Source organism: Sander lucioperca, chromosome 10, assembly GCF_008315115.2.
Source record: "Sander lucioperca isolate FBNREF2018 chromosome 10, SLUC_FBN_1.2, whole genome shotgun sequence".
NCBI lineage: Eukaryota > Metazoa > Chordata > Actinopteri > Perciformes > Percidae > Sander > Sander lucioperca.
This window is the reverse complement of record NC_050182.1, coordinates 21,602,236-21,623,113: the sequence shown is the minus strand read 5'-3', so window position 1 is coordinate 21,623,113 and position 20,878 is coordinate 21,602,236. Positions and strand designations below refer to the sequence as shown.

The 20,878-nt window shown below is 40.1% G+C and overlaps 1 protein-coding gene and 1 long non-coding RNA gene across 2 annotated transcripts; both read right to left on the bottom strand.

The window, feature by feature from the left end:
• Positions 1 to 1,183: 1,183 nt before the first annotated feature.
• dpys (dihydropyrimidinase) lies at positions 1,184 to 18,676 on the bottom strand. The gene is made up of 9 exons (XM_031322676.2): positions 18,162 to 18,676; positions 15,584 to 15,742; positions 14,783 to 14,962; positions 11,703 to 11,892; positions 10,323 to 10,479; positions 9,489 to 9,630; positions 8,470 to 8,612; positions 3,090 to 3,297; positions 1,184 to 1,779 (listed from the first exon to the last, which is right to left on the bottom strand). The coding sequence occupies exons 1-9, from the start codon at positions 18,435 to 18,437 to the stop codon at positions 1,720 to 1,722; spliced, it is 1,515 nt and encodes a 504-aa protein (XP_031178536.1). The 5' UTR covers positions 18,438 to 18,676; the 3' UTR covers positions 1,184 to 1,719.
• LOC116066552 lies at positions 12,417 to 14,772 on the bottom strand. The gene is made up of 3 exons (XR_004108986.2): positions 14,565 to 14,772; positions 14,202 to 14,465; positions 12,417 to 14,142 (listed from the first exon to the last, which is right to left on the bottom strand). It is a non-coding gene; the product is annotated as an uncharacterized LOC116066552 (long non-coding RNA).
• Positions 18,677 to 20,878: the final 2,202 nt, after the last annotated feature.

Sequence of the window (20,878 nt, the reverse complement as noted above, 5' to 3'; positions counted from 1 at the left end):
TGGTATTATTCAGATTGAAGGCCATCAATCAAATAATTGGTAAAAATGTTGTCCTCAGTCTGGAAACTAAACCTCAAATTATTCTTGATGAGCAGACCTAGAGCTGTGATAATGTAAAACAATGATAGTGTGCTCTTGTACGTGGCCTAATATAAAGAGATGACTGTAAGAACTCAGACACACGACACTGGAGGACTCAAATGCACGACCCAGAGACACGGTTGAAAGTTTAAACAAAATAAAGTCTCTACTAGAAAAAAGGTATAAACAAAAAGCGCTCACAAGGAGGATAATAATCAAACAAACTTAATGGCGTAAATAACCTGGCTGGAACGTTGACAAGACTGACATGAAGAAAAGACAAGACGAACTGGCACAAGACAAAGGGAGACAAGGACTATTTATACAAGAGGTAGGGGGAACCAGGTGAAAACAATCAGGAGCGGGGTAGACAATCACACTGGCGGGAAAATCACACAAAGGGAGGAAGTCAGGGTTTGAAACGAGAGGGAAAATGAATACAAAATAAAACAGGAAGTGCACCACAAGACAAGACATGAGTGACTACACTTAACAAACTTGACGAGACATAACAATGATGACCTATTCCATTTAAGTTAATAGTTTTTCCAACTGAACATTTTATACCTCCTTATTATTTACACTAATTATAATCTGTAACCTGTAGAGAGAAGCACATCTCACCATTCTCAGACATACTCAAGTGTACAATCCTTCACCGCTCCTTCCTCTGCCAGAGACAAAAGGAAGGAAGTGGTACAGCTCAAGGATGAGTAGGCCTTCTGTGACTCACATGCTGCCACTGACCCGTGCAGCAACCTGATAAACTCACATTATGTCTCAACTGGCCCTGTGGCATTATACCACGCCAGCATGCCAGCCCAATAGGAAACTGCCACATGATGCTTGGTGACAGACACAGACCTTTTTTTTTTTTTTACCATGGGAAGGAATGCATATAATAATGTGCAATTCTGCTGAATATGCAAATACACAGTCAATTTGGGTCACTCATCCCAGTGCATTTTAATGAATATTTCATCAAAGGGAAGGATGCTTTTGGGTGAGAAACATTAGTCCTGGTACCAATGGCAACAAACATTTAAAAAAAGGGGAGAAAAAAAATAAATAAAAAAGCCCAGTAAAAGAATAATCAAGCACATTCACAACTAAAGCCAGTTTTTATTTTTATATTTATTTTATAACACAATTACCACAATGACATGCACAAATATAAAAGTGATAAAAGATCTTCTTTTCTAATCAGACGGCATTTTTTTTTAAACCGTGAAATCGTGCATAAGCTCTTCTCATTTCTTCGCAGTGAATTACTCGATTATATATTGTATGTTTGAGCAGATATCATATCCAGCAGCACAGTGTGTTCTATCAACCTGTGTTCGAAGCACAGCTGACCTGGAAACCTCCCACAGTTGAATAAATATAACAAAGGTATTTCCTGGCAACAGAACATTGACCTAAGTGTTCAGATCAGAGTTGACCTAAACACTAACACCAACACCTTTACTGCACACAGGGATTTAAATGGCTGAGTAATGTATGACTTGCAGAAATATCAAAGAGCAGGTTTATCAGTGAAACGGCATTAAGTTGTTTTTGGCTTTGGTAGCTTCCTGGATTGTACTGGAGACACACAGCTGGAGATTCAAAGTGCCTTTCATGTTCTAGGCCAGTGGTTCACAGAGAAATGACTTTACCTTCATAGGGCTTTCTGATCACAGCTGTAGGTGCCCCCACCTGCAGGCCAAATACAAAGCAGAGAGAAAGGTTAAGTAACCTTTGTGTACAGTTAGCCTACCTGATCAGGACCTGGTTGCTGCAAATTCTACATATATCTGAATGTCAGTCCTCTGAAAGGTGTTTTACATATGAGCAATACTCCTGTGTCGTTTATGTTTCATTTATGATGCTCACTTGAAGAACTTTAAAAGGAAATGATGAATCAACATTTTTTGTAAATACATTTAACCCTAGCTATCTGTAGAGTTGGGCTGTGTTGAAATTACTCCTTGATTCACTATTACATTACAATTCTGGAGTAAAAGAGTTATGCCCCTAAATAGGAAGTTACTACTGCTGCTAGCAAGCGGTTAGCCTAGCTTAGCTAAAAGACTGGTTCACAGGCACACAGCTAGCCTGGCTCTGTCCAAAGGTTAAACAGAAAAAAAGAATACCTACAGTATGAGAACCTCTAAAGCACACAATTAACATGTTATATCTTGTTTGTAACTTGTAGAGTGCAAAAACTTCGAGTGAACGTAACTGCATGACAAAACGTTTGCCCTCATATTTATTCACCACAACATCATGTTGTAGCAAGGTTCAAATAACTGTCTGTGTGTCAGCGCCTGCACAGTATGCCTGTGTTGTCTTGCTAGTTACGTTTGGTATCAACATTTTATTCTACTGTTCATTGCGGGGAGTTATGTGCTGGATTATTTCTTGGCCGGGTGTAAACCTGCAGTAACCACTTGGGGGGCAGCAGAAACAAGCTGTGAACACAACACTGACATACAGTACATTATATGAATTTTGACATGGTGAACTTGTTAGCATACAGTTGACATTTACATATCCAACAGATGCATAGCCACATTAGCATTCATATTGTTATTTATTTGAAATCGAGTCTAATATTTACTCTCTTTTAGCTCTGTTTTTGGTCCCCACCAACTGCTAAGCTAAATGCCCCACTATGTTCAGCAGCTAGTTAATTAACTACGTAGTATATATATATATATATTAAACTGCCAAAACAGAGTTGTGGTCTGAAAAACCAAAACAATAAGCTGCAAGACCACATTACACACATCCATTTATAATGTAAAGAATATTGATTATAGCAGCTTTAAAAAATACTTATATAGATAAGAATCGTACATGCAATTGATAGTCTTTGTATTATTGCATTTTTTTTCTCCAAGAATCACACTTAACTTTGGCACTCAAATAAAATGGCTGAAAGCAACTGTCGTGCACCAAGTAGCGCAGACACAGACTTTTACTTTAACTGGGGTGTTACTTTCTACTAATGAAACTTGACTGACCTGATCCCTTTGCTTGATTCTTTTGTAAACAAATTCAGAGAAGGGTTTTCTGTGGATGAATCTGCCATGTCCTGGTGACGTCTTCAGCCGCCCATCCTCATAGACCACTTTGCCTCGGGAGATGGTGATGACAGGGACACCGTGGCACTCCATGCCCTCGAAGATGTTGTAGTCCACAGCCTGGTGGTGGGTCTTGGCTGATATCTTCCTACCAAGACACAAAGATACAACTACATTACATCGAAAATTAATAAAAATGTTATTACATCTTTATCACAGCATGCTTTCTGAATACCAAGTTGAAAAAAGGAAGCAGCAGAATATTTCACCTATTGTGAAATCTTAAAGCATTCTTTTCTGATTGAATCAGGCCAGTATGTACTCATACACAGCATTGAGTTACTGCAGATCACTAACTTTGCAGCAACAAGCAATATAATGTATTATTTACAACTTTTCTGACGGGATTCTCTCCTTTCTATAAAGGCTGGAGTGAGCTGTTGAAAATGAATGAGTTCTGATGAGGAAACGCAAGAGTGGCACCTAAACAACTTTAGCATGGCTGCAATTGGGTTTATTGGCAGACATTATTTAAATTTTTTATCTAAAAGCACTCATGGTTAATGTATCCATGGCAGGAATGGCTTTATTCAAGATTGATAAAACTCATATATTTTAATTATGTAACACTCTTGCTTGTACTGTACTATGGTACTGCTATGATCTCTTGCCAACCACATGTAGCCAGGTGACCAGTGTGAATGTAGCCCAATACCGTTTTGTGGTTGCTTTAGTACTGTATTTGTGTATTATTATGCTACATGGACTTCTACTCCACAACATTTCACAGGGAAATATTGTACTTTTTACTCCACTACATTTATCTGACAGCTTTATTTACTAGTTATCTTGCATGTTAAGATTTTACATACTAGACATATGATTAGCTTGTAAAATGCATTGTTAGAGAACAAACTAACACACAATATATATACACAGTAAGGTAGTTAAAAGTTGCTGCAGCTCGACCATCAACATGCAATAACTCCAAGATTCTTGGCTGTAAACACAACACTGACATATTACATCTTTTAAGTTTATATGGAAACGTGTTAGCAAATAGTTACCACACATCCAGCAGATACATAAAGAGCAACATTGGAATTTATTTGGAGTTTTGTTTGTATCCGCCTGACAAATCTAAGTTCAATATACACTCTCCTTTGAGCCCTGTTGTTTAGTTTAGTCTTGACTAGTCTATATCCATGACGTCCCACTTCCGGGATTGCTCTGGTGCCGCAGGAAATTCCGCCGGATGCATGTCTTTTCACCTACAGTATGTCCATTTCCTTCCTCTTCCTTTGTGTTGGCGTTCTAACCTCCGATGGATTTATGAAGACTATGGTTAACTGCTCCTCAGATCTCTGCAGGGTAAATCCAGACAGCTAGCTAGACTATCTGTCCAATCTGAGTTTTCTGTTGCACGACTAAAACTACTTTTGAACGTACACATGTTCCACCAAAACAAGTTCCTTCCCGAGGCTATTTTACAGCGGCTCTGTAACGTCTTGGGCAGCGCTAAGCTCTGCGCTTAGCGCTGCCCAAGACGTTTGTGATTGGTTTAAAGAAATGCCAATAAACCAGAGCACGGTTTTCTCCCATCCTGGAATGCTATGTGGACTAGCCAGACCCTCCTCCGCCTAGCCTTGAAGGATGGTCTGGCAAAGTCTCCAACTCCTGAGAAAAAATACTTTGCATCTCAGCTGCTAGATGCTGCACAATGTTAACTAGGTAGTTGCTTAGTGTGTCTGTCTGCCATTGGGTGCTGGGCAGGTAGCATACAGCGGGTCTTTGGAACTATTTTGACATAAACAGCTGCCTGCTGCGGCCGAAAAACTATACCAAAAGCGGTGAGAGTGAACCAAATCTGTAAAGTTACTGACCGTAAAACCCAAAACAACAAGCTGAAATACACAAAAACGGTCCGTGGAGCTACAGACTTGGCTGATATTTATCTGTGTGTTTATCACTACCACACACAAGTACTCACGTGATCCATTGTTAGTATAAACTGATTGACTTAAGTACAGAACCTATGTACTTCCCTCACTACATGCAGTTACTAATAGTAGTCGTAGTAGTAAGTTCATGCACCTTCTCATTAGGGCGGTTGAAGGGCTTTCTGGAAAATGTAGAAAATCTCTTAGAGGGGAAGCCAATTACAACGCTTCATATTAAAATAATCAAATACACTACATAGTACACAGTAATTGATGATATCTAACAAATAATTTATATCTGAGTGAAAAGACTAAATCAGTGGGGAACAGGGAAATCAGTCTGACTCAGCCAGTTCCAGGAAACATATTAAATGTCTTTTTCTTTTTCTTTTTTTGTGAGCTCTTTCCCCAATTCACACATGCACATTTTCCGTTGGTTTGTAAAAGGCAGACACCATGCCTAGTGTGCACTGACAAAAACAAGATGTGTCCTCATTATTCAAGTAGCCCAATTATGAGACACAAGGCAACAGACTGAACTTCCTAGGCGTTTCTGGTTATGCAACTGTTTGTGGCCCCTGGTCCCGGATGTTATGAAGCGACACTTGCACTGAGGGCAATTAATTACCAAGTTTCACAGATGAATTCACGGCTGCAGCAATCAAACACGAGGCGCTGTCATGCTTGAAAGGCATTAAAACATCCGCAGACATGCAAATGTGGTAAAGACAGAACACACAGGTTAAGTCGAGGAAGACTAAGGCCTGAGAGGATCAAAACACTGTAATCTCCTTCATAGTAGGAATTGTAAAGGTCTCACACAAGATTTTTGATACCAGTGAATTATTGTACAGCAAATTACATTGGGGTATAATGTGTTCTTCTCCGATTCACATCAGCGGTTAGTGGCTTCCCTGAGGGGCTCAGCCCAGATTCTGTAGCAAACAGAGCAGTGCATTGCCATTCTGGGTTATATAAGACTTAGTGTGCTATAGTACACAAGCCTGAACGCAAACTGTCCTCTGTGCCTGCATCTGTGCATGTGCTCCATAGAACAGCATACTGTCCTCTGCCCCATATCTGGGACTTGGTTAAATAATAAGAAAATGGAAAGAAACAATCACATGAACAGTTTTAACATACAGCCTTATGCTATTCTGAGCCAGTTACTAGAAAATAGCCTTAATGCATGCATAATGTGTTCTCTACTATGAAAATTGGTTTAACTCCCACATGAAATATTCGTCATCTTTAAGATCGTCACCATGACCCATCAGCATCATCCCACTGATGCTGTGCGCATCTGGCTTAAGTACGTGTGTTAAAATCCTTCCTAAAAACATAACCAAACATGGAAAAGAATTAATCATTCCCACAGTCTTTTTTTACTGACTGATAAATGTGATTCATATGTAAACTGTCATGCTTTAATTTGCAGCTGAATATAAGTGATGACATACTTCTGGATAGAGCACAATCAGCCTACGTGGCGGCTTGGTGTGTGTGTGTGTGTGTTGAGGTGGCACAAGATGAAAGATACCTCACTTTTCTTTATAGTTGCCTGTATCTATAGCATGCATGCTTTACTGCTAAACTTTATAACCCTTATCTCAATCAAACCCAATGCTTGACACCCTGGAGACATGCTTTCAAGTCTGCCCAATGTTTCAGCAGCACCATGTGCAGAAGCTGCTGATAGCACTGGTAGAAATGTTTCAACGTAACCCTGACAGATAATGCCGAACATACACCAAATGACTTTTCAAGCAATTCCACTGACAAAGACACATTTTCAATATCGGAATGAAATCATGAGAGTCTTGCTAGAGTAGGGGCACACTCCCATTGTCTCAATCAGTTTAGTGTAAGGTGGTCATAAAACTCAGGCTGAGCTGTCTTTAGTCAGTCTTTTCAAGGGGTGTGAATCTTCACTGGTCTCACGATTCAATTCGATTACGATTATCGTGTCAATGATTCGAATCGATTCGATATCACGATGCATCACGATGCGTCACCTCCTCACTATTATTATTTATTGCTACACATGGTTTTCATCGACGAATTCAAGCAGTCAGATGTATGAACTTCCTTTTTTATTGTATCTTCTCTTAAAAAAAGACACTTCCTGAATGTAGCGGAGTCTGAACACAGCAGACAGCAGATGAAAGGCAGAAACAAAAAAGGAGCGACTGGAAAATCAACAAGTCAGTCATCGATTATGGTCTGTCACCGCATGCATTGATTCATTTCAACACCCCTAGTCCCTTCCCATCCTGACGTTCCGACAAAATCAAATGTGTTTGATATTATCTTAAGTTTCAAAGGGGTGGTTCAGAATTTTGGACATAGGACCTCATTTCCAAGTTAGCCAGTGTGTTATTTATCAGTGGAGACAGTTTTCATCCAGTCCTTCCAGTTGCAGAGTTCGCTGGTGCTAGGCTAGCGCAAGTCAACAGTAACTGCTAGCCTGCCATTAAAAGCAGTCTTACAAACTCCACAGTACACCCGAGGCAAATAAATTATAACGCCAGACTATCGATGTAAATGTCTGTTGATAAAATAATGTTAGAAATAAATCTACCCTTGCGTCGCATTGCAATAGTTATACTTTGTTCCATGTAGTTGGTAGTAGGCATACGGCGGACTGATATTACCTAGGCTACTGAGGAAGCCGGTTTCCATGACAATCACGCAAGTTTATTTACCTGCCACTGTCACTCCTTGCTACAGAAGCAGAGTACATTGCACGAAGGAATCCAATGCTTCAATACCACTGTACTAGGCTACTACTAGGTGTCCCGACTGGAGTGCGCTTCTCTGGTTACTTTTCAGCGCAGTGCTACTAACCGGAGCAAAGTAAAATTCCGCCGCTGCTGAGAAACTAGTCCCTCAAAATGTAATGCGATCAAGATGCAAGGGTAGTTTTAATTCTAACATTATTCTATCAACAGACATTTACATCGATAGTCTGGCGTTAGAATTTATTTGCCTCGGGTGTACTGTGGAGTGTGTAAGACTGTTTTTAGTGGCATGCTAGCAGATACTGTTGACTTGCGCTAGCCTAGCACCAGCGAACTCTGCAACTGGAAGGACTGGATGGAAGTCCAGAAGGAATTCTGAACCACCCTTTTAAGTCTTGGTTGTACTTTTAGCCTGTGACTAAAAACTCAGTGACATTATGACAGATTGTCTTGATGTGAGATGGTGTCAGCCTTTTCAAAGTCTTTTCAGAATCTTTTTGTGTATGGTAGGCATAAGCGAGCATATGAGAATATGCATTGCAGTCGTACACAGTTAAAAATGTACACACAGTGTCTGAGAGCTTTCTTTTCATGCTCTATTTCAAAAGCTTTCTCCCACACTGCTGGATGGCTCCTCACCTTGTCATCTTAGGGTCCCATATTACCACATCAGCATCCGAGTTTTTGGCGATACGGCCTTTCTGCGGGTAGAAGTTGAAGATTTTTGCAGCGTTGCTGCTGGTGACAGCTACAAATCGATTCTCGTCCATTTTGCCACTGTGCTGAGGGAGGAAACGCAAACAGAAACTGGTATGAATAAGGGGCCACAGTGGATGTCAACAAAATACAGAATTAGCAGGCAAGAGGTCGGTGCTTAGACTGCAGCAGCAAGCAATTCATGTCTGCCAAAATATCTTCTAATGTTTGATTTGTAAGCACTGTGAAATGTGGTAAATCTTCCCAGTGGCCTCGGGGCAGCCGCGCTGAAACACCGTCTTCACAACAACAGTGGGAAAATGCAACGCCGGCTTTCTGCAGCTCTGAGAGTTTATAGCCTTTTGTACTGTAGAAAAACTACTATACTATATAGTAATTCACATATTAGAATTAGAATAAAAGAAGAGAAGAGTAGAATAATTATTGTTAACACATTCAAACGATTATACATTCTTAGCCTAACATTAAACTTGATGATTATGGCCCACGAGGGATTATAAAATTTACAATACCCTCCTGCCCACTGTTGTGTTGATGCATAAGGCACCCGTAAGACCTTATAATTTTAAGTGTTACCGTGCTGAAATGATGCATATTCTCCCAATCATTTGGCCTGCATACACGATGAGTAATCAGCCTTGACGATGCATCACAGTACAAAGTATCCAGCTGACGTAAAATACATGAAAATAGGGACTTTCAATTTTAAAAAGCTCAATTTAATTTGTGGTTAGGTTGTCATTTGCCCTATTTCGTTCATCTTTTTATTCAGCCCACTGCCACATCACTGCAAACTGTGTAATTACATGGATAATGACAGGAAACTGAGTAGTAGCTGTGATAGCACATCATGCAGCTCACACTTCTGCCGCTTTCAGAATTAAGTGTCAATGTTGAACAATGTCAGATAAAGTGCATTCATATCATTTATTAGGATGTACCACTCCTTTCTCCCAGATGACAGACATCCTGTCCTCCACTCCGTTCACTCCATTTGGGATCTTGCTGAAGTCGTCTTTGCCCAGAGCCTTCTGGCACACAGAAAAGGTGCAGTTGTCCGTTCCCGTCACACTGAGATCATCACTAGCACATTTGATGGATAAATACATGTACTGATGAATTGCAGAATAGATGCTGGAAAGAATAAATAACAATGCAAAACAAAAACTTACAGCCACATTTATTTAATCATCTAAGCTAAGCTAAGTTAAAATGCAAATTATCAGGGCTGCCCATCTTAGTCAATTAGTCCAGTGGTTCCCAAACTTTTTCAAGTAAAGGAGCCCTAAACTGCCACAAATTAGTCCACGGACCCCTATGGATAAGACTTTTTCTTTTTACTTTGACGAGTAGTCATTTTTTAATGCTATTTCATGCTGAATTACTTATTTCCAAGAAACTTATTAGCACATCTTTGGTAAACACAAGATATAAAGTGGTGCTTTTGCATGATTATTTGTGTAGAAACTCAGTTTTACAGATGGTAAATGGACTGCAATTATATTGCGCTTTTCTAGTCGATTAAACCAACTAATCGATTAGTCGAGTGTTAGTCGACTAAGAATTTCTTTAGACGAGGACAGCCCTACAAATTTGCGTAATTTGCATAAATATTAGCGTGTAATAAACTGCCATGTCAGCTTTGGCCTCTTTTTCCCTGTCACCCTTCTATATTCTTACAAAAAACAATTGCTCTGAAATAGAAATGCAAAAAATGACAAAGCACAGTTATGTGTGATGACATTGTTGGCTGCTAAACTTTCAGTTGCACCCACTTGGCCAGTAGGTCCATGAGGTACCCAGGGGTGCTGGGGTCAGGTCTGAGGGGAGGACCCATGACAAAGCCAGCAGCATGGGCCCAGTCTTTGTGCCAGCAGTGAGTACCGTCAGTGCCCAATCCAGCTGCAATGGGCTCCCCGAACACCACCCGCCCTGCAGAGAGAGAAAAACTAGACATTTCCCGTTATACTGTTTCAGAGCCGGAGCAAATTTCACCTGCTGAAGAAGACCAGGGGTACGTCCCAGGTTTTTTAATTGCACCCCCCAGTTCCTTCACTTGCTTCCCTTCCATTGCATCTTAGTCTGGCATGGGAGAGACGCGAGGAAATCATGCGAGGAGAGAGAAAACGAGGAAATGTGTTTTTAGAGGGATGAGACATCGTTTCCTATGAAGCGTCACTTGAATACTTTCAGCTGCACGGCTTCCGGGAAGGCTGCTCTTGTGTATCCTCGCTCATAGCTCCTCGGAGATCCCTCCTCGATCCTCGATCCTTGCTCTCCTCGGGCAGGAATAAGAGCTTTGAGACAGCCTTCACTGAGGAGGGCCAACTACTTCTGGTTCAAGTGAGGACCACTAGTGGAATGTAACTAAGTACATTTACTCAAGTACTGTACTTAAGTACTAATTTGAGGTACTTGTACTTTACTTGAGTCTTTTTCTTTTCATGCCACTTTCTACTTCTACTCCGCTACATTTCAGAGAGAAATATTGTACGTTTTACTCCACTACATTAACCTGACAGCTTTAGTTACTTTACAAATTTAGATTTTTGGACACAAAACACATATGATGTTTTATTATAAATTAAACTACCCAACAATATAACAGCCTACAAGTCCAGCTGAAATGATTAGACCATTAAACATCGCGAGAAGTGAGGTGCTATCAAATAAGAGAACTGAGGGGTGGCCTCTAGCTCACCCAGTAGAGTGTGCGCTCCATGTAGGCTGAGTCCTTGGCAGCGGCCCGGGGATAGAATCCGACCTGCGGCCCTTTGTCTTCCCCTCTCTTTCTCTCCCCCCGTTCCTGTCCATCCACTGTCACTATCAAATAAAGATATAAGCCCCCCAAACTAATCTTTACAAAAATAAGAGAACTGAGATCCATCCCAGGGGATATGGATGAATACTTCAGGAGCTGAGTGAGTGAACCTTGGGTTTAGAATCTCTTTTAGAGGCTTTTCACCATAGCAACAAGAAATGTCACGTGGACACATTGAATAATTGATCTTTTTTTGTGAAAAAGAAAAGACATTGAATGGTAATACCAAATTTGAACACTGATATTGGTTTCTGTCCTTTAAGAGGCTGTGTCTGGCCTTCATCTCTCAACCTCGCCCTATTTCAACAGCAGGTGGCAGCAAGCCCACACTCACCGTCTCTGCGTGCATTAGACACCACCTTGGCGGCAGATTTGCTCATGACATGGACCACATACAGCGGGCAGTTGACAGCGTGGGCGATGGTGATGGCTCGCTGGGTGGCCTCGGCCTCCACCTCCTCGGGCCGACACAGCTCATGGCCCTCTGGCCCCGTGATGCCCAGAGACAGCATCTTCTTAGTCCCCTGTCGAGTCCCAGCGGGGAGGGGGGACAACAAGGAAGCGCAAAGGTTAGAGGAGATGGTTGGATAACAGCACAGTAGAGAGGGAACCCGCTACAACTAACACAACTATAACTAGACTAATATTTTAACCCGGGCCCTGTCCTCAAGTCAAATGTGACCGTTTTAAACTTTTTTTATATCAGATATGTAGGTTTTTTTCAACCAAATTGCCCAAAAACAACTTGGATGCATGGATGAACGTACCATACAATGTTCTTCACATGTAAAATAAATGATTACTTTCATTGAATATTGGGTGTTTTATTCAATTTATAGCATTTGAAAAAAAAGTAAAAAAAAAACAACCTCTGATTAGTCAGAATAATTAATAATTTCTGCTTTTTTAATTACCGTATAATAAATAATATAATATATAGTATAGTATAATATAATAAATCGTTCGGAATACAATCTCGTATTTTACAAAAATGGTTCACCGAAACGTGTTTCTAAAAACTTTTTTAAGTTTTAAGAGAGAAATAGGCCATGCAGTTGCTGAGTTCATTTCAGTTCGACAAAGGTCAGTTTAAAAGATTTCGTCAGATTTTGAGAGGCGGCGAGCCGAGCCGGCCGCTCCTCACTCGACGCCTAAAAATGAATGGGAAGCAGGGAAATGACGCTGACAATGGACACAAACCTTGAGAGTAAATAATAAAAGGTAGTAAAAACAGTATAAAATAAGTACACCTGAAAAATATGAAATATGTCATTAGTTGAAAATCATGTCTAAAAGCAATTCTCATGAAACTTGGAAAGGTTTTTTTGAGTTGTCAAAGGGGAGCCCAAAGGAGCACAAAGAGAAGATTTGGGTTAACAACACAAATTCATGCTTACTATACTTTTAACACATCTCCCAGTGACAGCATTAATCATGGCTCCCTACCACAACAGACCCATGTTTCACTTTTTTTTTGGCATTTGCTGCATCCTAGTGGTGAATTGTTGTCATGACATTTGATTAAAAAAAAAAGCATTGAAAGAATACTAATAGAAATAATTGGCCATTTTGACTTGTCAACGCAGAAAAATAGGCCCTGGACCAAGCACATCTAATTACACTGGTGCTTTTCCAGATAAAACATGTCAAACTAACTAACTGTGTGTGTGTGTGTGTGTGTGTGTGTGTGTGTGTGTGTGTGTGTGTGTGTGTGTGTGTGTGTGTGTCTATCCAATGTCCACTTTCTGCAGTGGACATTGGATAGAGCAAAGGCTGCTTTTGGTTTTTCACATTATTTTTTCTTTAACATTTGCTCTCATTGACAGTGGCAGTGGCAGGGCTGTAGTCAAGTCCACCTTTGTCGAGTCCAACACAAGTCCAAGACCAGGACTAGTCGAGACCGAGTCGAGTCCAAGTCAAGACCGAGTCCAAATGAGAGACAGTCAATACCGAGACAGAAAAAAAAACAATCCTCTTCAAGAACACTTACTTACTTGTTCATAATTTATGTGATGTGGGAGACATAGCTTATATTTTAGGATGATCATTTTGCTTTTTATTCGTTATCATCAAAAAGCAAGTGCAGAGTAACACACTGTAGGATCAAATTAGGCCATATTATTTACTTTAAGTATAACAATTTCACACAAGTCACATAAAGCTGAAGTGCAACTTCACATTTTACACGTTATTCTGGTATGAAATTTGTAACAAATTACAACAGGTGTCACTAAAGAGTTGGAAAAGTTCCTATAGTGGTAGTCTCCTGAAGAATCAATAGTACACAGTGCCCGCTGTTCTAGATGGATTTTAAATTAAATTAATACCTGTTTTTCTCAACAAGCGCACTTCATTAATGGTTTAGTTTTGAAGGAGGAAGTTACTTTAGAACAAAAGCATAAAGTGCTGGACTCTGGCGAGACAAACTAAAATATTTGGCAATTCCAATGACCGAGTCCGAGACAAGTCTGAGTCCAAATACCAACGAGTCCAGCCTCGGAACATGCAGGGAACACACTGAGGCAACATGTTCCTTCATTCACACTATTTTCACAAATTCTAAAATGAAATTTCTGCATTTCTATTACAGAATACAACTACATTTTATATTTGTTTTACTGCCACAGCGTGTATTTTTCAATGACACTTAGTAGGATGTTGCATGAGAGATGCTTAGCTACAATCAGTGTTAAACATGAATCTTTTTCAATTGTTTCTGGACTGTGATGTGTTTACACACATTTAGTATTTATCTGACATGCCCTGATGTGGACCTTTGCTGATAAAAAGGACAGCAGCATGAATGCTTCTCTAGCTATGGGGCGATTAGGACGGATTTTGTTCAGATCTGAGCATGGTTGGTCCTTTTTCATAATCGAAGAATGAATACCAGTTTCTGTGGAGTTATTCGTTATTTGTTCTTTTTTTAACACAAGCAGAAAAAGGTTTTGACAGCATATTTCTCTCACTGTAATCACTGCATCTCAACCAAAACGTTATGAGTCGCAAAACTTTTAGACTCTCAAGCAAAACCTTTTGAAATGCAAAAATACAAACTTGTTTTTTTGATTGCAGTTAGAAAAATATGCCCTACCAACTTTTGTTTTTGCTTGTGTTAAAAAGAAACAAAAACAACTCCATAGTTTCTTCTAGTTAAATTCTCACCCAGAATGAAGGAAAAAATGGAAACTAATACTATTATGGGTGAATGTGAAAAATATTGAGTTGCTACAGTATTTGTAATACTCCTTACTAAAACATTATAAAAGACATACTTCAGCAGGAAGTCAGTAGCTTAAGAGTGGACATTACATGTGGGGAAAACCAACATCATAGCCGCTCTTCAATACGAGCAACTCATACTGTCAGTTCCCATTAATTCACTCTAAGAGATTGTTATTATTGTATACTAACCTCTGCAATCAGGTCTCCATTCTCAGCATGCACCTGAGCTATAGCTCCGATCTCCTTACACTGGGAGAAGGCAGCGTAGAGCTCAGAGTCCTGCAGCATAAACACATCTTTATAGGCCATAAACATCTTAAAGGAATTGACTCCCTTCTCTTTGGTCAGTGTCTGCATCTCTTGTTTGACCTGGAGAAGAAAGAGGTTTGGGAGGCTCTGAGTAACATTGATTCTGATAAACTGTTATGATAATTATTTATCAGAGAATAGACAGAAACACTGAGGTTCTTCTCAAAGTTCATTTTTACTTGCGCAAGCAAGGAGTCAGTTACAGCACTTACAGCAAAGTACAGAAATGACTGGCGAACCTTCAACAGCAGCTTTTCTTTTTTTTCTTTTCACAAACTTTTTGTGATGCAAAAAAGACATACTTGATTTTGGATTGCAGTGAGACAAATATACTCTCAAAAACCGTGTCTTTTTTTGCTTGTGTTAAAAAGAAACACAAATAACTCCATGCTTATGAGCAGGTGGTACCTTGCATGGTAGCCTCTGCCACCTTTACATAAGTGGTCGCTAAGACTAGAAAAGCGCTAAATATATAAATGCAGAACTACCCATTTACACAATGGACTGTGTTGCCTTCAACGCAATACAAATCCTATAGACATTTTTATCCTCACAGACACTTTTGTGTGATTTCTGGCCCCATTTTTTGGCAAACATACTTGTAAGCTAACACTTAAATACACCAAAATAAAAATAAAAAGTGTTGTTGTTGTATTTATTAATGATGATCTGCTCATTCACCTTGTCACTCCACCATGTGACGGCGACATGCAGCGAGTAGTCGCAGCAAACTTTGGGGTCAGCTGTCTTTCGCCAACAGTCGTAGGCTTCCAGGAGAGACTGGCCCCTTTGGGGGATGGCAAAGTCCAGGATCATTGTGGTCCCTCCTGCTAGAGCGGCCTGGTAAAACACACATTACCACACCACAGATGCAAGTTAAAGATTTACAAAAGGTAGGCCTGCAACACATGCACTATAAGAAGCTTATAATGTTGGCTTTTTGACAGGTGTTGATTTTGAATGCTCACTTTTATTGAGACTGTAGTTTAGGGTGTTGTTCAGTCAATAATGTTGCTACATATTTGTTATGTTTCCTGACATTCTGCAGTGCTGTGACTGATGCAATCAGACAGGGACTCTCTGGCCTCTTTTGTTCCTCTTTAAGCTGCTTCATATCGCCCTGTCACTTCAATCATAAAATGTATGATTGTCATACTACTAATCCAAGCTGACACAAACTGCTAATTGGTTTTTAATTTTAATATGAGTCACTTATATGGCACCCTGTTAAACTGTAACCAAGGTGTGGACAAAATAACAAACATGAGGAAATCTGGAGTAAAGTCATATGGTTGTGTATGGTTCTTTGTTCAAAAACATATTTTCACACTTCCCAGATAATATGTGTGTGCACCCTGTGCTTTGCCATACAGTTCAAAATAAACTTCTGGTCCCAACCTTCAAAATAAAACGCCAACATGTTTTTGCACGGACTCCTTTAAAATACTTTTTAACTACTCAATAAAGATGTAAATGGAATACCAATCAACAAATGCATGATACACCTGCAGTGCATCAGTAAATGTCATACAGTCATACTACCAGTGACAGCTGATTGGATACACTACAAATGTTAGATATCCAAGTTCATTCACTTATACGACAGTGTGGAAAGTCTTGTTATTGTAGCATGCAGTGGTGTAAAGTAATAAAGCACATGTACTCAAGTTATTGCACTTCATAATTGATAAAATGTAAATGTACTTCAGTACAAATTTGAGGTACTTATCTCCATTTTCTACAACTTTATATTTCTCAATCCTAATATTGTACTCTGATAAATTGATTTGAGTTGCTAGGTCACTTGCAGATTCAGACTGATAATACAAAATATAATCAACAAATTAATTACAATGTAAGATAAGACTTTATTATTAACTGCGGGAGAAAAACTCACAATCTACCCAGCGGTATATAAAGTACTGATAAAGTTGTGATAGCTATCCTCACCGCAAATCAAGCTGCCAGATAATTCTGATGCGACACAAGCAGGCAATGCAAGTGATGCGGAGGATGAATATGACACATATGACCATGGACTGCATAAAATGACTAGATCTGCAACTCACGGTTATTTTCATTGTCGATTAACCTGTCGATTATTTTGAAAAAAAATATTGATCAGTATTTCCCAAAGCCCAAGATTTTTTGTTTTGTCCACAACTCAAATATGCTACTTCCATAGAGGAGTGAATATGCTTGCTCGTGGGAAATTGTTGGGTCTTTGTAAATTATAGAGTGTGGTCTAGACCTACTCTATCTGTAAAGTGTCCTGAGCTAACTCCTGTTATGATTTGACACTATAAATAAAATTGAATTGAAACAACTTTAAGAAGCTGGAATCAGAGAATGACTCAATGACTCAAAGTGATTAATGCAGTGGTCTTCAACGTTTTTTAGGCCAAAGACGGACCCCTAACCTGAAAGTGAGACGGAGCAGGTACCCCCTACTACATATAGGCCTATTGTATGAAATTGAGTAGCATAATAAACTGGGCCTAATAATAATATGAAGGGTGGCCTAAAGCCTTTACACATACCTTTTCATAAATCGTCAATAATAATTGACATACTCATATATCAACATGTTTTAATGTCAAACATACATGTGGAAGGCACAATAAATCCTTAAGCTTACCTGTATCTGTGGATGGCTACCATAGTGGCTACCTTACCTATAGGCCAGTAAGCCTATCATTAATGTAACATTAACATTCGTAAAAAACAACACTGTCAACAACATTAATAATGTTGTTGACAGTGTTGTTTTTTACGAATAGACCGAGTTAATGTGTTGGATTCATGTTAATGTATATTTTCTTCATTTGTCAGTATTTGGGGAAAAATAACATAAATTTGGTGGCAACAGGAAGACTCTGAGGATCCCCTAGGGGTCGTGGACCCCCCTTGAAGATCTCTGGATTAATCTTATTAAAATAGTTAAATAAAGTAAATAATATGGCCGATTCATGTAATGGTTGACAACTAATCGATTAATCTTTGCAGCTCTACATAGCCTACCACACTACTGTTATTGAGCAGTTTCAGCTGCCTAACTTAAAATATAGGCCAAATGGCCAATATAGGACTACATGAATGAATAAATTATAGGCTATGTAATAAAGGTAGTGATCATCAATACAGCACCTTAATATGAAGGCAAGACCGCCTAACTTCCTTTATTATGTCTAACTTGACGCACTTGAATGTGTGAGGAACCCATCCTTTTCTCTCTGATGTAATGAACTGAATGAATCACCTTGGTTCCGATATGGAAGTCGTCCACAGCCTTGGTGCCCATGAACGCCAGCTCCATGTGTGTGTGCGTGTCGATGCCGCCCGGGATCACCAGTTTCCCGGTGGCATCGATGACTCGCACCCCCCCTGGGATCTGCAGGTTCAGTCCAACTTCAACTATTCTCCCATTCTCAATGTAGACGTCGCTGAGCACGGAGCAGTCTTCATTCACAACTTTACCTCCTTTTATCAAGATCCCGCTGGGCTCTGCCATCCCTGCTATCTGTGCACAACTCATAGGCCTATCTATATGTATGTAGCCTATAGTGGTTAAAAAGCCTACAAATCAAAAAGCAAGAGCTGAACAGAAGTGACAGCAGAGCAGCACAAACGATCTGTGTGTGCAGTTAGTGTTCAGAAACTTAACAAACGCATGTAGGTCAGCTCCAAAGTCCATGTGAGATATGGTCCGCATTCGCGATTTTTTAAACTCTTGCATATTCGAAAAAAAATGTTCTTTACAAATTACTGTAAACCGAACGATCCGCCCTCTTCATACAGTAGATTTGCAGAAGTTTGGCAGCCAATCACATCACATACATTATCTTCCAGAAAGGGGAGACGTTAGGAGTTTAGCTGTTTTTCACCCTGTGTGTGTGTGTGTGTGTGTGTGTGTGTGTGTGTGTGTGTGTGTGTGTGTGTGTGTGTGTGTGTGTGTGTGTTTCATCATGGCGAAATGTCTGTAGAGCAGAGATCTTCAATAGAACAGGGGGTCTGGGACCCCTATGGGGGTCCTCAGAGAGTCACTGCAGGGGGGCCACCACATTTTTGTTAATTTTTGAAAGTTTTTTTTAAATTAAAATGTCTTAACATGAATCTAACCTTATTAGCAAATAATAACACTTTATTGTAGGCCCAGTTTATTATGCAATTTCATTTTATGCAATATATATAGTAGGGGGTCCCTGCTCCGTTGCTCCTTCAGTTAAGGGGTCCTTGGCTGTAGAGGGATCTACCACAGAGGTGTTTTTGAGTACAGGTGTTTATATGTCTGCGGCCAGGTTTTGTCACTGTGAAGGTCTCACTTTGCCAGACCTTCCTCCACAGCGCTGCAGAGGAGGGTCAGGCTAGTCCACACAGCATTCCCGGATGGGAGAAATACGTGCTCTGGTTTATTGGCATTTCTTTAAACCAATCACAATCGTCATGGGCGGCACTAAGCTCCGCACGGAGCCTCTGCAAAATAGCCTTGGGAAGGAACTTGTTTTGGTGGAACATGTGTACGTTCAAAAGTAGTTTTAGTCGTGCGACAGAAAACTGAGATTGGACAGATAGTCTAGCTAGCTGTCTGGATTTACCCTGCAGAGATCTGAGGAGCAGTTAACCATAGTCCTCACAAATCCACCGGAGTTTAAAATTCCAACACAAAGAAAGCAGAAGGAAACGGACATTGGCGAAAAGACATGCAATTTCCTGCGGCACCAGAGCAATCCAGGAGGTGGAACGTCGTGGATATAGACTACCGTGTGGTTGAGATCAAAATAAAAGGCCAAGTTTGAAAATAGTCAGTAGAAGCTGAGTCACCTCACTATGTTGCAGGGGTGTGTGAGGCACGAAGACAAGTCAAGATTCTGAGAAGGGAAGGAGGAGGTGTTTAACTTTTGACGGGGGATTGTCAGAAAGAATGTACCATGAGCATGTGTGTTACAGGTCGAGCTCATGTGAGAGAGCTCCTCTCTGTCAGGAATGTGGACAAGTTGCTGCAGTATACGGTCACAAGATGTGGGAGATGTGGAAAGGACAATTACTGTGTGGAGGAGTGTAAAGAAGACTAAGAGCAAGCAAAGTGCCTGCACTGCGAGGGAAATCCCCATGCAGGGTCAGCCAGTGTCCAAAGAGAATTAAGGAAGTGAAAGTGAATAAGTTAAGAGCATAACATGGATTGTCATATGCTGAAGCTGCTAAGAGAAAGGAGAGAAACAACATAATGGTTGCAATACAGAGGAAATGGAGCTGATCAGAATATCTGCATGGACATTTTGTCATTTTGGTCAGTTAGTCCATCATGACATCATGTTAGCTGACAAATAACACCTCTTCTCCTTTCTTTATCTCCTCTCCTCATCCTTTCTTCCTCTACTATTCTTGTCCTCTCCTTTTCTTCTCCTTCTCCTGTGGCAGTACATGTTGCTAAAGTGATTTGCGCACTGGAGGAGGGAGGGGGAGACTGTATGTTTAACAGGTCCATTTAATGATGATTATACCTCTGAAGTTCGTTCTTAAATTCAAAAATCGTGAGTCCAAACGGCAAAATATTATCATCACCAGAGAGATAAAAGCAGATAATAAAAAGGGAACCGTCTGCATCCTTCCAGATATTTCTTTTCATTGTTTCTATCTGCAGTTGATACGAACAGAGCCAAAAGTTAAAGTCAGGGGAACTCCATGGGTACATGTCTGCGACCGGCACAAATATTCCTACATTTTGGTCAAAACAATGTAGGGAGAAAAATTTACAATGTTGTGCCCTTTCTAACAATGTACTTAGGGAGATGGTCTTCAACCTTTTTAAGCCAAGGACCCCTTAACTGAAGGAGTGACGGAGCAGGGATCCCCTACTACATATATTGTATAAAATGAAGTTGCATAATAAACTAGGCCTACAATAACATGTGGGCAGCCTAAAGCCTTTATGCCTGTGCAAAATAAATAGCATAATAGCCTAATAATTGTTGGCAT